Genomic DNA, 13,288 nt, shown 5'->3' with positions numbered 1-13,288 from the left:
TCATACATTCATCCCGATGGGAATTTCAGGTCCAGAAAGTAACAATCTTGTTGCAGTTTGGCATACTTTCAACATTGAAAAGCTGTAGATGTTATCATGCGTTTTATTTTTACACACAAAACACAGGCCCTCTTCAGAATATTATGAAAAACAACATATGCTTAGTTGACAAACTTTTACCGAAACCTAAATACAATGTGATCGTTGGAGACTTAAATACTAGTCTCAAGTCACATTTTTTGTTGTTTACATTTGAAAAAACATTAGATTTTTTTAAATTGGTAGTCGTTTTTAAGGGAAGAAAAGCTGCAGTCAAATGCATAAAACTGTTTGGTCAAACAACAGAAAACATTAAAAATAAATATATATATATATATATATATATATGATATAAATAGCGACCTGTTCGCAAAACAAAACTACTTAATCTATCGATATTTTAAATTTAAAAATAAAGAATTTAGAAAATGATATATATATTTACAATTTTTTTTTTTCAATCAACCTTTTTGTTGAGTCAATTAAAACGGAATTAACAATAATTAGTTGTAATTTTTTGCTTACCAGATACTAATGACCAGTAGTGAATCATCATAACCTTGATCAAATTTAAATTATTTTAGATTATTTTAAAGTGCTTGTCGTCAAGTGTTTATAGTTTAGTAGACATTAGATATAAGGAGAGATGTAAATTAATTTAGAAATTGCAAGGAGAACAAGAGAGGACTGCACAACAAATATCAAGATAAGAAAATGTTAGGCTGTTTTAAGGGTCCTCTCCCGAGCTTTTACTTTTTATTATTTTCAACATGGAGTTGATTTGGAACATTTCCAACATTCATTTTTCACAAAATATCCCTGTTACTTAAGTTTTTGCTGCACAATATGATTGATACGTTCTGAGGAACAGTAACCATCCCTTTCTATGCCTAAAGCAGTGGCTTTTTCTTTTAGACTCAAATCTAGCGCCATGTTTTCTTTTCTTTTTTTAATTACACTTTAATTATTATGATTATTATTGTTATTTGTAAATTTTATTGTTTGTTAATGCAACATTCATTAAAGCCTGGACATCCTGGAAGGCGGATTACCTCATGTGCGGGTCCTTCTCAAGGTTTCTTCATTTTCCTTATGCTGAGTTTTTCCTTGCCCTCATGTAGGTTTTAGATCATGGGATGGTGTAATAATAGTCTGTAGTTTGCAATAAGCTGTGGTTTGTGCAGCCCTTTGAGACTCCTTGTGATTAAGGGCTATAAAAATAAACTTGACTTGACTTGACTATTTCCTCCATACCCTTCTTAGCTTTTTAAGCTCTGACCTATCTTCATGCTTCATTATTGGCCGATTGAGACATTGATGTATGCAGCGCACAATACTTAAAGTAATGAACAACAGTGGGGAATAATTTTTAAAAAAACTTTCAGGCAATTTCTTTTGCAGATGTCCAATACTGAAAATAGAAGTAAGAAGAATTAACCCATAAGTCCTTAAACATTAACCTGAACCAACGTTGTAAACTTAAAATAGATTTGATGGTATATTTAGTAAGAAAATTACCCTATTACTAAACTTCCAAATGTGACACTGCAGTCTTTAAGATGAGTAATGAAAAGTTACTTCCTGCAGTTGTCTTGTGTTGCGCCCTTGACAGTCTTTGCTATGATTTATAAAGCCAACGCTCAGACACGTATTCACTGCACGCCCCAAATGATCTCTCGATCAGATCAGCCAATGTCCTTGGCAATAACAATCATATTCTCCATGTCGTCCTTCACATTTTTTACGAGCTCTCGTTTCTTTACAACAGTTTTTGTTTCGTGTCTCCATCAGGTGGTGTTGACCATTTCCCAGATGATGTGGTGCAGGGATATGGAAGCTTGCTTGGAGGGAAATCATGATCACTTTGCTGCCTTACAGCGATTTGAATTCACCAACTTTGATGTATGTGGTATTCACATTTTTCTATTTACATACCGTAACCTGCAAAAGTATTGCCTCACCCTACAACTTTCCTACATGTTGCCTTATTTCAGCCTTCAACTTTATAGACAATAAACTCGAAATATTTTCTAAGAATCAATATGTGAGATACAATTGTGAAAATAAACCAAATGTATCCAACATATTGTATTGTGTTAAGAAATAAAAAAATGAAAAGCAGGCCTTGCAAAAGTATTGACCCCCTTTGAATTAATACATTGTACAATTTTATTTTGCTGCGATCACAGCCACAAGTCTTTTTGGGGATGTCTTTATATGTTTTGCACATCGTGTACCAGAAATATTTGTCCATTCTTTCATACAAAACACCTCAGCTGCGTATGTCTGCAATATAATCACGTGCCTCTTGGTTGCTTCTCTGATCAGTTTTCTCCTTGTTTGGGCCAAAGGTTTAGATGAACTGACAGGTCTTGGTAGGTTTGCAGTGGTTTCATGCTCTATCCATTTTGATATTATTGCACGCACAGTGCCCCGGGAGATGTATAAATGTTTTGAAATCTACTTTTATCCCATTCCTGCTTTGACCTTTTTGACCAACTTTATCCCGGACCTGCCTCATAATGCTTCTATTCTCCGGTGTTTTCTATCACAGAGCAGTTGCATTTAAACTGAGACTTGATGACACACAGGTGCACACTTTGTCATTCTCAGTTATTTGGGTAGACTTTGGGTCATTCGGTAGTCACCAGGTAACTTATGGAGTCAATGTGCTTAGCTGAGAGAACAGGCGTGTCATATTTTTTTAATATTTACTTTTCTCTTTTTTTTCATTGTATATATAATATGAAATGTTGAAATGATTTTGGGGCGGAACGCAACTGAGTGGTAAGCGTGCAGCCCCACGGTGTGGCGGTCCAGGGTTCAATTCCAGCTACCGCGACCCCATGTTCTCCCTGTCCCTGCATAGGTTTTCTCCGGGCACTCCTCTCACATTCCAAAGAAATGCATGTCAGGTTAATTGCCCAGTTCATATTGTCCCTAGGTGCGAATGAGCAAGTGAGTTGTCTGTCTCTGTGTGCCTTGTGACTGGCTAGCAACCAGTTCAGGGTATCCCCTTCCCACTTGCTGAAGATGGCTGGAATTGGCTCCAGCACCTCCGCGACCCTACTGATGATAAGCGGTGCAGATAATGGATGGATGGAAATAAGATTGTGTCTCACATGAGTTTCACTCTTCGACAATATTTTGAGTCTTTGGAATGTTTTTTTGATATGTGGCAATATGACAAAACGTTATTGGGTAGGGGTGAGGGTTGTCAGTACTTTTGCTAGACACTGTAAATAAAAGTATTATTCAGTATTAATGCTCCTGTATTTTTTTTTGTCTTCTTGTTTTCAAGAGGTTAAACGCTCTGGCAGCTCTGGTTAGAGGCAAACTACCAACGTTGCACCGCAATATCATAACTGCCCTTATCACCGTTGATGTGCATGCCCGCGACATTGTGACAGATTTAGTGGGACAGAAGGTGAAGTATTGTCAGACACTCACAATAAAGCATCCTCCTTTTTTACTGGGCAGCGTTTTTGGCTTGTGGCTTTTCAAAGCATACACTTCTTCAGAAGTAACTTGAGTTTTCTTTCTCAGGTGGACCAGAGGACTAACTTTGAATGGCAGAGACAACTACGCTACTACTGGGATCTTGATATCGATAACTGCATAGCCTGCATGGCCTTATCCACTTACATTTATGGCTATGAATACCTTGGAGCATGTCCTAGGCTGGTTATAACTCCTCTTACGGTAAAATTGGCTAGCTAATGCACAAAGTAGCAGCAGGAGGCAAATATCTTTTTAATGCAGTGTGTAAATTACACTTAAGTTTCAATGTTCAACTGGCCAGGCATTCATAATACATACCAATTGTAAAATACAAACTTGATCTACTGTTCTAGGCATGGCTTGTAAGCTGATTTTGATCAGTATTATTTATTCGAGAGTCTTACAAACTTGTTTATTGATGTACGCTTGCTAAAAAATTTTAAGCCAAGTACCATTATATATTGAGAAAAATATTATACAATTGGCAGATATTTAATCACAATTATTTTAATTTCTGCTACATTTTTCTTGTAAAATCGTGGGAACAATACTAATACATTAGAAAAATTGTCTCTTGTAGATACATTTTCTTCTTTAAGTTTTCATTCTTTAGAACCAAAATAATATATTTTTGTGATAATAGAAGCTGATTTTTAATTCAAACAACATTATCCTCTATTTGCCATGTCAGATAGTTTTGCTCATTTCAAATTTGTCTTATTCAAAATACAAAAATATTAGACATATCGTAATACAAAAGAAACAAATCCTTCAAATGAACTTACAAGTTTATAGTTGAGTAGACACTAGAAATAAGAAAAAAATACAAAAAGAACGAACACAATTAGCTAAAAATCGAACAAGAACAGTTCTGCAGTGAAGTTATAAGTAAAAAAATGTCTCTGATTTTGCTTTATTGCTTCTTTTAAGATATTTAAGAACCACATTAAAAAACAGATCATATTTCAATTTCAACATCAGGATCGTTGCTACTTGTGTCTGATGGGAGCCCTCCAGTTGGACCTTGGAGGTGCTCCAGCTGGACCTGCCGGCACTGGCAAAACTGAGACAACAAAAGACTTGGCAAAAGCATTGGCAATCCAGTGCGTGGTCTTCAACTGTTCTGATGGACTTGACTACAAGGTGCGATGTGACGACAAAAGAAAACACATTTACTCTTTTGCTGGTAGAAAACAACATGGTGTGGTCTATTGATTCTTGCTGGCTTGTGTATATTATATACTAGAGTGCTGTTAGATGGCACTGTTGCCAAGGTAATCAAATCACATGGCTTTCTCCATTTCTTCTCGGTGAACTATACAATATGCTGTTGTGTATTTCAGCCCTTAACCCATCCAATTATCAGGTCAACAAAAAGTCATGCTATCTTGTGTATTTTAATATTGAGCATCAAACTCATCCCCACGACTCAGATACTATTGCCAACATCAAAGCATTTTGTAAATTCTCAGACATTGGCTGTTTTATTGTTCTTCACTGTCAGATGGATTGACTCTTTTTGGGGGGTCATCAATCATAAAACTGGACTTTTTTGATGAGGTTACATATTGAGATAGGGCATCCTTTTTCTCCTTGGCTAGAAAGCATTACAGGGTGTACTTTGTGTCTCACCTACACCCTCTTAAAATAAGCTGTAGCTAACCTGTGACCAAAAAACTGCCAGCGGAAAAGAGAATGCATTGAGGGATTACATTTCTCATTATCTGAATTTGTTTTAAAAACCTACCAAAATAAAAACAAAAATTGAATAATCAGCGACAATTTATTTTTCCCTGCCTGTATCTTATTTGAAAATGTAAGTGTTGCCATTTATTTGTATATTACCATCCAATTTTACATTTTTATTGAGTTTAAGCTTCAGTTGTATTGAAAGTGGGGTGAAGTGGTACGTGTCGTGAACGATGAGTCTCTTTTCAAGATACATAAATTTGTAGAGGCAGTTTAAACAATCAAACAAACAAAGCATCTGTTTTGTTCAATTTTATATTTATTTTAGAAATGGGTGAGTACTGATACCACGTGTCTGTATAGGTACCGTGACCTGCTTTTTGTAAGGCAACGGTACTGATGATGGTGGCAGGTACCGGTATCGGCTCTTTCTTTCGTTTTTTATTAATTAAATGCAAGGTTAAATGTTGCAATTTAAAGGTAAATCTTTAAAATAATAAACTTTTTTTGCAAATGAAGAGCTACCAAATACTACGAATCTTCAGTGGTTTACTATTTCAATTTATTGCAAAAACATTTGCATTTCCTTCTAAGGAAATTAATAAAATATATCTAGCAATACTTATTTTTTGGATAGGCAATGTAGATTTATACAAATACGTTGATTGGTATGAATACTTTTCAGGATTTGTAACAAACTGTATAATAGTTATTAGTGATTGCTTCTTTGCTGTTTGCAGATTTGTATTTGATAATGTTGGCTAAAACCAATTTCCAACCTGAAAAAAGTGCCCTTAATTGCTATTATTAAAACATTTTACAAATCTGAAAATTATGATAATAATAATAATAATACATTGTATTTTGAAGCGCCTTTCAGGACACCCAAGGTCGCTGTACATATAAGTAGGACAAAACAATAAACGAAGAGTAAAACAAGCAAGTAATAAATAGCCAATAAAACACATTCTAGATGAAAGGGGTAGAATGTGAGGCAGATGGTCAAGAATATGGAAGGCTGAAGAGGTGAGCTTTGAGTCCGGATTTGAAGGTGGACAGGGTCGCAGAATTTCGGAGGTCAGGGGGCAATGAGTTCCAGAGCTGGGGGGCAGAGCGGCTGAACGCTCTGCTCCCATGGAGCTGAGGCGGGCAGGGCGTATAGTGAGATGGAGGGAAATTCTCTTTAGCCATTCTGAAATACTATTTTCAAAATCGGTCACCTCTGGTGGTATCAGCACCTGATATAGGCATCAATTACTTTTCAATAGTTTAGTAGTAATTGGCGAAAGCATTGACAATCCTGTGCGTGGTATTCAACTATTCTGATTGACTTGGTTTCGTATCGGGCTGAAGAGTGTGGCATCAAACATTAAAATAATGAAATTATAATTTATGTATAGACTTATTTCTTCTCTATACAGCTTTAGAGCTTACAAGTTCTTGCCCACCATTGACCATTTTGTGGGTACCCTGGAACAGCATTGGTAGTTCAGTTAAATACATTTCAAGTCATAAAACCTAATAAGGAAAACAACAATTAAAACATTTTTCCTATGCTCTGGGTGTGCTAACTTGTCATTTGAATAAAAAATAACAAAGCATTTTTGTGCATCAGATGATGGGACGTTTCTTCAGTGGACTAGCCCAGTCTGGAGCCTGGTGCTGTTTTGATGAGTTTAATCGAATCGATATTGAGGTGTTGTCCGTAATTGCGCAGCAGCTCATAACCATTCGAAATGCCAAAGCTGCTAAGGTATGTAAACATTTTCACACCTATTTCACCACAGCATTTAAATCTCACTCCATCCCCTTATTAGATGACAAAGTTTCGATTTGAGGGCCGAGAGATCAAGCTGGTGATGACCTGTGCGGCATTTATCACCATGAATCCAGGCTATGCTGGAAGATCAGAGCTACCTGATAATCTTAAATCCCTCTTCCGGCCGGTAGCAATGATGGTGCCCAACTATGCGCTCATTGCTGAGGTAAATGATGACTTGACTTGACTTGACTTAACAGTTATACTGCCTGGACATATTCTGTACACTAAACTACATTTCTATATCTGATACAATAACATATGGTCTACAATTTCTTTATACATGACATACACCCTTTCTCCATGCAGGTTATTTTGTATTCGGAGGGATTTGAGTCCAGTAAGACTTTAGCAAGGAAGATGACGCAAATGTACAAGCTATGCTCTGAGCAGCTGTCCCAACAGGACCACTACGACTTTGGAATGAGAGCCGTCAAATCTGTGCTTGTCATGGCAGGGTCAGAGTCAAACTTGCAGTATTTAATTGCTTTTTTTAAATCCTCCTTAAAAAGGTATAAGATGAAAGTGTTATGAAATTGATTGTTTTTGTTTCAACTAACACATAGCTAGCATTATGTTAACCAAACGTAGAAAAATGATTAAAATCAGCAAAATTATATGCAGAGTTTTTACTTTATTTGATTATTTAGTAGCGCAATCTTTAACATCTTCATCAAACAAAATAAGTTTTTTAATATATTTACCTGTACAACATCTTGAGCAGATAGTTAGGATTTAAAAAAGGAATTTACTGACACCCACTGATATGGATGAATGTTACAGTTACTCGTCTGAGCACTGGAGACGCCAAAGACAGTGAAAATGGCATGCTTTTTTTTTATGCAAAGTTACAATTGGGCAAAGTCTCATGGCACACGAGTATGCCCTGGCACACTTGTTAAAAAAACCCTGTTGTATGCTACTGCAGTACTGCTACAACACATACAATTTATTCAATTTTATGTATGGGGCCAACAGAGGTATAAAATCAGCTTCAGTATTCATTACGTCAGTTTTAGCTGAACAATTTCAATCTTCCATTTGAAAATGAATCGTTTTATGTCTGTGTATAACAATCAGCATTCATTTTTGTATCTTTAGGTGTCTTCTTGTTTTATTGCCATCACCACTAACAATCGATTATATCTAAAAAATAATGCTTTTATTTTGGTCCAAAGAAGTTGTACTTTCTGTTCTATTTCAATTAAAACTCCTACAAAGTCTAGTATGAAATAAAAGATTTCAAGTTCTATGGGAATAAAATGCTCAGCAACCCAGCTTCCTCTCGTAGTACTGTAGCTAACAAACTATAGCGGGATGGTAGGAAAGTTTCTCCTTGCAGCGCACACTTCATAAATGACAAAGTGCTTTAGAATGTAACTTCTTATGTTCGACTCCTGTCCTGAGGTAGTACAGGCAGTGGTGAGGCGTGCATTTCACACCTAGGCCTTCGGAAGTGCTATGTTTGAATCACTCCAAACCTCAATAACTATTTTTGGCTATAAAATGTTTACTGCTGGCATATCTGCAACACATAAAATGTGCATCAACAAAAAACCTCAAAATATTGCAATATTAGGTAGGAATGTAGCTGAATTTTACTCACCCAAATCTTTTTTAATCTGTGCACAAAATACACTCTCCTTTCTTTCCTCAAGAAGATTTAAATTACTCGGTGGTACAGATTATTTATAACTACTGGTGAGAGTCGAGCCTGTTCTGTCATATTTCTGGCATACGTTGTTGTCCGATTTAGGGCTGAAAAAGTCCGTTCAACAGAAGCAGTGGACACATTGATTTTTTTTTCTTTGCTTGTACATTGTGATACTTCCGTTACCGTCTCCTAGCCAATCATAAACCGATTTTGAAGGCCTCTGTTTAGATTTCTGACTTAAAAAAAAGTAATGGCTGAAATGTGATTGGAAAAAGCAATGAAAAGAAACTGACAGTCAATTTTGAATTATTTAATAAGTATTCATGGACAAAATATTATTGTTATCACATGGTTAAGATATTTTCACCAGAGAAGGCCTTGCAGGCCCTGAAGTCCCACTACTGTTAGAGGGCCATTTCTTTGAGAACAGGCTTTAACCTTGTTGACAGGTTCTTTTGCCTGACTAGGGCCCGCTAACTCATAAAATCACGATTGTTCACAAACTTGAAATTTGTCCATGGGACATTACAGTTTAATGCAATCTATAGAAACATGCTTATTGTGCTTACATAGATAACTTCTGTCCCCAGGTCTCTGAAGAGACAGAATCCTGACCTGATTGAGGATGTGGTTCTGATCAGAGCGCTCAGAGATTCCAACTTGCCCAAATTTCTAACTGATGATGCAGACCTTTTTGGGTAGGCTATATTTGTAAATCGTTCATATTCTGTCATAATCTGTTTTGCAAAGAAGGTGTTTCTTGTTTTTTTTTTTTAAATAATGATGCCTTTTTAATCACGGATTCGCACTAATGATGTCAAACTTATGGCCTGTGTGCCGGATCTGGCCCGCCCATGGATTTAATCAGGCCTGTGAGACAACGTTGAGGGAAGCATTCACGTCATAACAAAAATTAACTTGAGGTTTTAGAATTGTCCGCTGGATGTGGCCAAGCATCCCCCCAGCCCCCACCGTAGCTGTTTTTGCTGACTATAATTTAGTAATCTAAAAACATTTGAGGAAACCCCCATCCCGATGTAATCTTACTCAAAATAAAAGTCATGGACGCGCTGTTTAAGACAATCCAATTGTGCTCTCATGTGGTGCGTGGATGTCCCTGTTAACCAAAATGATTCCCTACGAAACCACTTTTTATCCCCCATGTGTGGAAATTATTGGTTAAAACCTGGATTTAAAAATCTCCAATTAAAAAACAGCACCTAGGTGTCTTTTCAGAAGTAAAAAGAAGCTTTGCTTCATTTTTGTAATAGATATGAAATATGAAAACAAAGTTCGCTAATTTAGTTTAACATTTTTATGAAAAAAATAAAAAGCAGAAAATAATTTTAAATCAATACATCAATAAATTTATTAATTTGGACTTAAAATAGTGTTTGTGTGCTATTTCTGTCACTTTCCAGTTTGCGAACAATTCCCCACTACAAAAGAATACATCTTAGTGAAGGAAAAAATATTTAGGAAAAAAAACCTCAATAATCATTTTATGATTGAATCTTACACCCCAGTATAAAAATCATGATATATTTGTGAACCTCCAAAAGATCCAACCCTACGGCTAAGGCAAACTTTTTATGCAATTAATTTACTAATCTGCCCCCAGTGAGAGTGATTTTCCTACCATGAATGACAAAATACCATTTTTATTTAGGATAAAAAGATGCAAAATACCAAAATAATTCAAAATATTTGTTTATTTGCTGCATGGACTGTAACTGCATCCAAATGATCTAGCGGCATCCTGTCTGACTTGTTCCCCGGTGTGACCATCCCTGAGCATGATTACGGCGTACTGCATTCAACCATCGTGGAATCTATTGTGAACCGAAACCTGCAGCCTTTGGACACCATGATTAATAAGGTAAAACATATTTGACCTATAGGATAATAAATACTCTAAATTCTGGACTACTGCAGATTTAAAATCAGTGTTTCTTATTATTTTTATTTTTCCTGGTGGCACCTAGAAAAACAGCATTGCTCTTTAGGTGTGATTCTTGGATCTGCAGATTGAAAGCAGAGCGATAAGTTTCTTTAGCAGGAATGCAAAAAAGGGGGAGGGGTTTTCTGTACCCAGACAGGGATCCTCTCTTCAATATCAATGTTGTGAATCATTGTGAACATTGTATGCAAGATATTAGATATGGCTCTCCAGGGTAGACATGTAAAAATCCTTTTAAGACAAAATAAGATAAACCCTCAGGATAAATAGGCAAAAATATTTGCAAAGTAGTGCCGAAAGATTGACCTAAGTGAAATGACAGAACAGTGCATCATAACAGTAGTGTAATAACATTTAGCAGCAATCAGTGTGCTTGTTTAGGGAGGTGATGGCCCCGAGGAGGAAACTGTGAGTCTATCAGTCCTTGTTTTAAGGGACCAATGAAAACATAGACGACTTCCACGTTTGTGTTACTATCTGGCACTGTTTTCCACAGGATAGTTGCTAATGGTGTCTAGAAATATAGGGCTTACATTTTATGTGACGCAGCCTTCATTCACGTTTTCTTTCCTGCAGTGGTAAATATGTGCTTGTATTTTGCCACCATGAATGGTCACATGTTCTGAAAACAGGTCAGGTACACAACTTTAAGTAGAACAGAAAACACAACTGAAAATGGCATCAGGTAGGTTCCGTTGGCGTTCTGCAGCCAAATGTGTATACGCCAAATCCCTCAAGCGATTGGCACCAGACGTTTGCTTGGCTAAAATGTACGAAATGGACTGAATAAGTTCATCTTAAAGGCTGTTTAAACCTGCAGCTATATATCCGGTGCGGTTCATAGACTGACAAAATTAAGTTTTCTTCTTAAAATTGAGCATTAAGGTGTGCTTTCTAGTCTAGAATTGACCTAACAGTCATTTTCGATGAATCGGATACTGTTCTTCGAAACCCATTCATCCTCATGATACTAATGTTGAACACAAAGGTCATCCAGCTCTATGAGACCATGATCGTGCGTCACGGGGTCATGTTGGTTGGCCCCACCGGTGGTGGAAAAACGGCGGTTTACAACGTCTTAGCAGATACACTGGATACCCTTTATGCTTCGGAGTATAGAGATGACAATCCTTTCTACCAGCCTGTGAAGACCTACATTCTCAATCCTAAGTCCGTCACAATGGGAGAACTTTACGGAGAGGTACAGTAAGGAGTATGAACACAACGGGATCCCTCACGCCTTTACCAACTTTTCCCTTGCTTTTCGAATTTGCTTTAGGTTAACGCACTGACCCTTGAATGGCGTGATGGGTTAATGGCGCTGAGTGTTCGTGATGCAGTGGATGACACCTCCAATGACCACAAGTGGGTCATTTGTGATGGACCGGTAGACGCCCTGTGGATTGAGAACATGAATACTGTGCTTGATGACAATAAAATGCTCTGTCTGGCTAACAGTGAACGTATCAAACTTTCACAGTCCATACACATGGTGTTTGAGGTAACATTTTACACCTCTGATAGCACTTGGCATAATTATTCCTTTCTTTCAGCTTGACCTTTATTTGTATATCTTTCAGGTCCAGGATTTAGCTGTGGCATCTCCTGCCACAGTCAGTCGCTGTGGGATGGTCTATATTGACCCAGATGAATTAAAGTGGATGCCTTATGTACGGACATGGCTCAGTGGTCTTGGGTCCAGGGTAAGAAATAAATACTATTTACATAAAAAGTAATCCAAGTGGATTAACTCATGTGCAATGTCTTCTTAAAGTGTTTTTATATTCCCCATGCTGAGGTTTTTTAAGTTGTTCCTTGCACTCCTGTTGATTTCAGATCCAAGAATGTTGTAATGGTGGTCTGTGTAGCCCTTTGAGACTGTTTGGGATTGAGGTTTATATGAGTCATGTTGGACCCAAAAAAACAAAACAAAAAAACATATATTTGGAGAAACAAAAATAAACGCTATATTTACTTATATAAAATCCCTTGACCACTAGGGTCATAGGGGAACCATTTCATTGTCCATTGTGTCTTGGCCAAGTACAGCCTGGTAGTACCTATCCAGGCCAACAAATGTTTCCACCTGGTCTTGAACCAAGGACCTTTTGTGTCTTGAATGCAGCGGTTTCCCACTGATTGTAGGTCCTGGTCACCCGTTTCATGGGTATTGGATCCGGTTGGTGCGATACAGGCTCGGCAGTGGTGGCTTAAAATAATTGTTATGTAGCCTAACCTTAGCTATAGGCCAGACCTGCAGGCTTGCTATTGCTTTCTTCCCGACGCTGCCTCAGTCCCTTCACGGACCTAATAACAATCCATTAAGCACCCGCTGGTCATCAGCATGTATTTGCATTATTTTGACTTTCCTCAAAGTCCAATTTATTTGATACAATATTTTTGCTAATTGCTAGAATACTAGCATGCGGGCTGCTTCGCAGTTTGTTTAGGTGGTAACATTGACTTCTGCGCCCACTTTGTTGTTTGACTGACAGCGTACGCCAGCCTATCACAGTCGCACACACACACCGTCACGCCCACCCAAAACATACACCTAAAAGCCCTACCACCCTGTCCCCGTGATAGCAATGCTGTGTGCTGTCTGCTGCAGAACATGATCCACGAT

At 37.4% G+C, this 13,288-nt stretch overlaps 1 protein-coding gene across 1 annotated transcript in view; it reads left to right on the top strand.

Moving 5' to 3' along the window:
• Nucleotides 1–13,288, top strand: part of dnah6 (dynein, axonemal, heavy chain 6) — a 108,324-nt gene that overhangs the window by 32,753 nt on the left and 62,283 nt on the right. Inside the window, exons 27-38 of the mRNA XM_088342500.1 lie at nucleotides 1,831–1,941; nucleotides 3,341–3,466; nucleotides 3,586–3,741; nucleotides 4,522–4,683; nucleotides 6,845–6,982; nucleotides 7,047–7,214; nucleotides 7,358–7,506; nucleotides 9,293–9,400; nucleotides 10,455–10,581; nucleotides 11,651–11,863; nucleotides 11,942–12,163; nucleotides 12,243–12,365. Coding sequence (XP_088198626.1) covers nucleotides 1,831–1,941; nucleotides 3,341–3,466; nucleotides 3,586–3,741; nucleotides 4,522–4,683; nucleotides 6,845–6,982; nucleotides 7,047–7,214; nucleotides 7,358–7,506; nucleotides 9,293–9,400; nucleotides 10,455–10,581; nucleotides 11,651–11,863; nucleotides 11,942–12,163; nucleotides 12,243–12,365 — 1,803 coding nt within the window. The remainder of the gene's footprint in view (nucleotides 1–1,830; nucleotides 1,942–3,340; nucleotides 3,467–3,585; nucleotides 3,742–4,521; nucleotides 4,684–6,844; nucleotides 6,983–7,046; nucleotides 7,215–7,357; nucleotides 7,507–9,292; nucleotides 9,401–10,454; nucleotides 10,582–11,650; nucleotides 11,864–11,941; nucleotides 12,164–12,242; nucleotides 12,366–13,288) is intronic.

The sequence above is a fragment of the Urocampus carinirostris genome, chromosome 8 (genome assembly GCF_059441175.1).
Source record: "Urocampus carinirostris isolate Australia breed hairy pipefish chromosome 8, RoL_Ucar_1.0, whole genome shotgun sequence".
Classification (NCBI taxonomy): Eukaryota; Metazoa; Chordata; class Actinopteri; order Syngnathiformes; family Syngnathidae; genus Urocampus; species Urocampus carinirostris.
The sequence above is the reverse complement of the archived record's forward strand: the minus strand, read 5'-3'. Positions and strand labels throughout refer to the sequence as shown.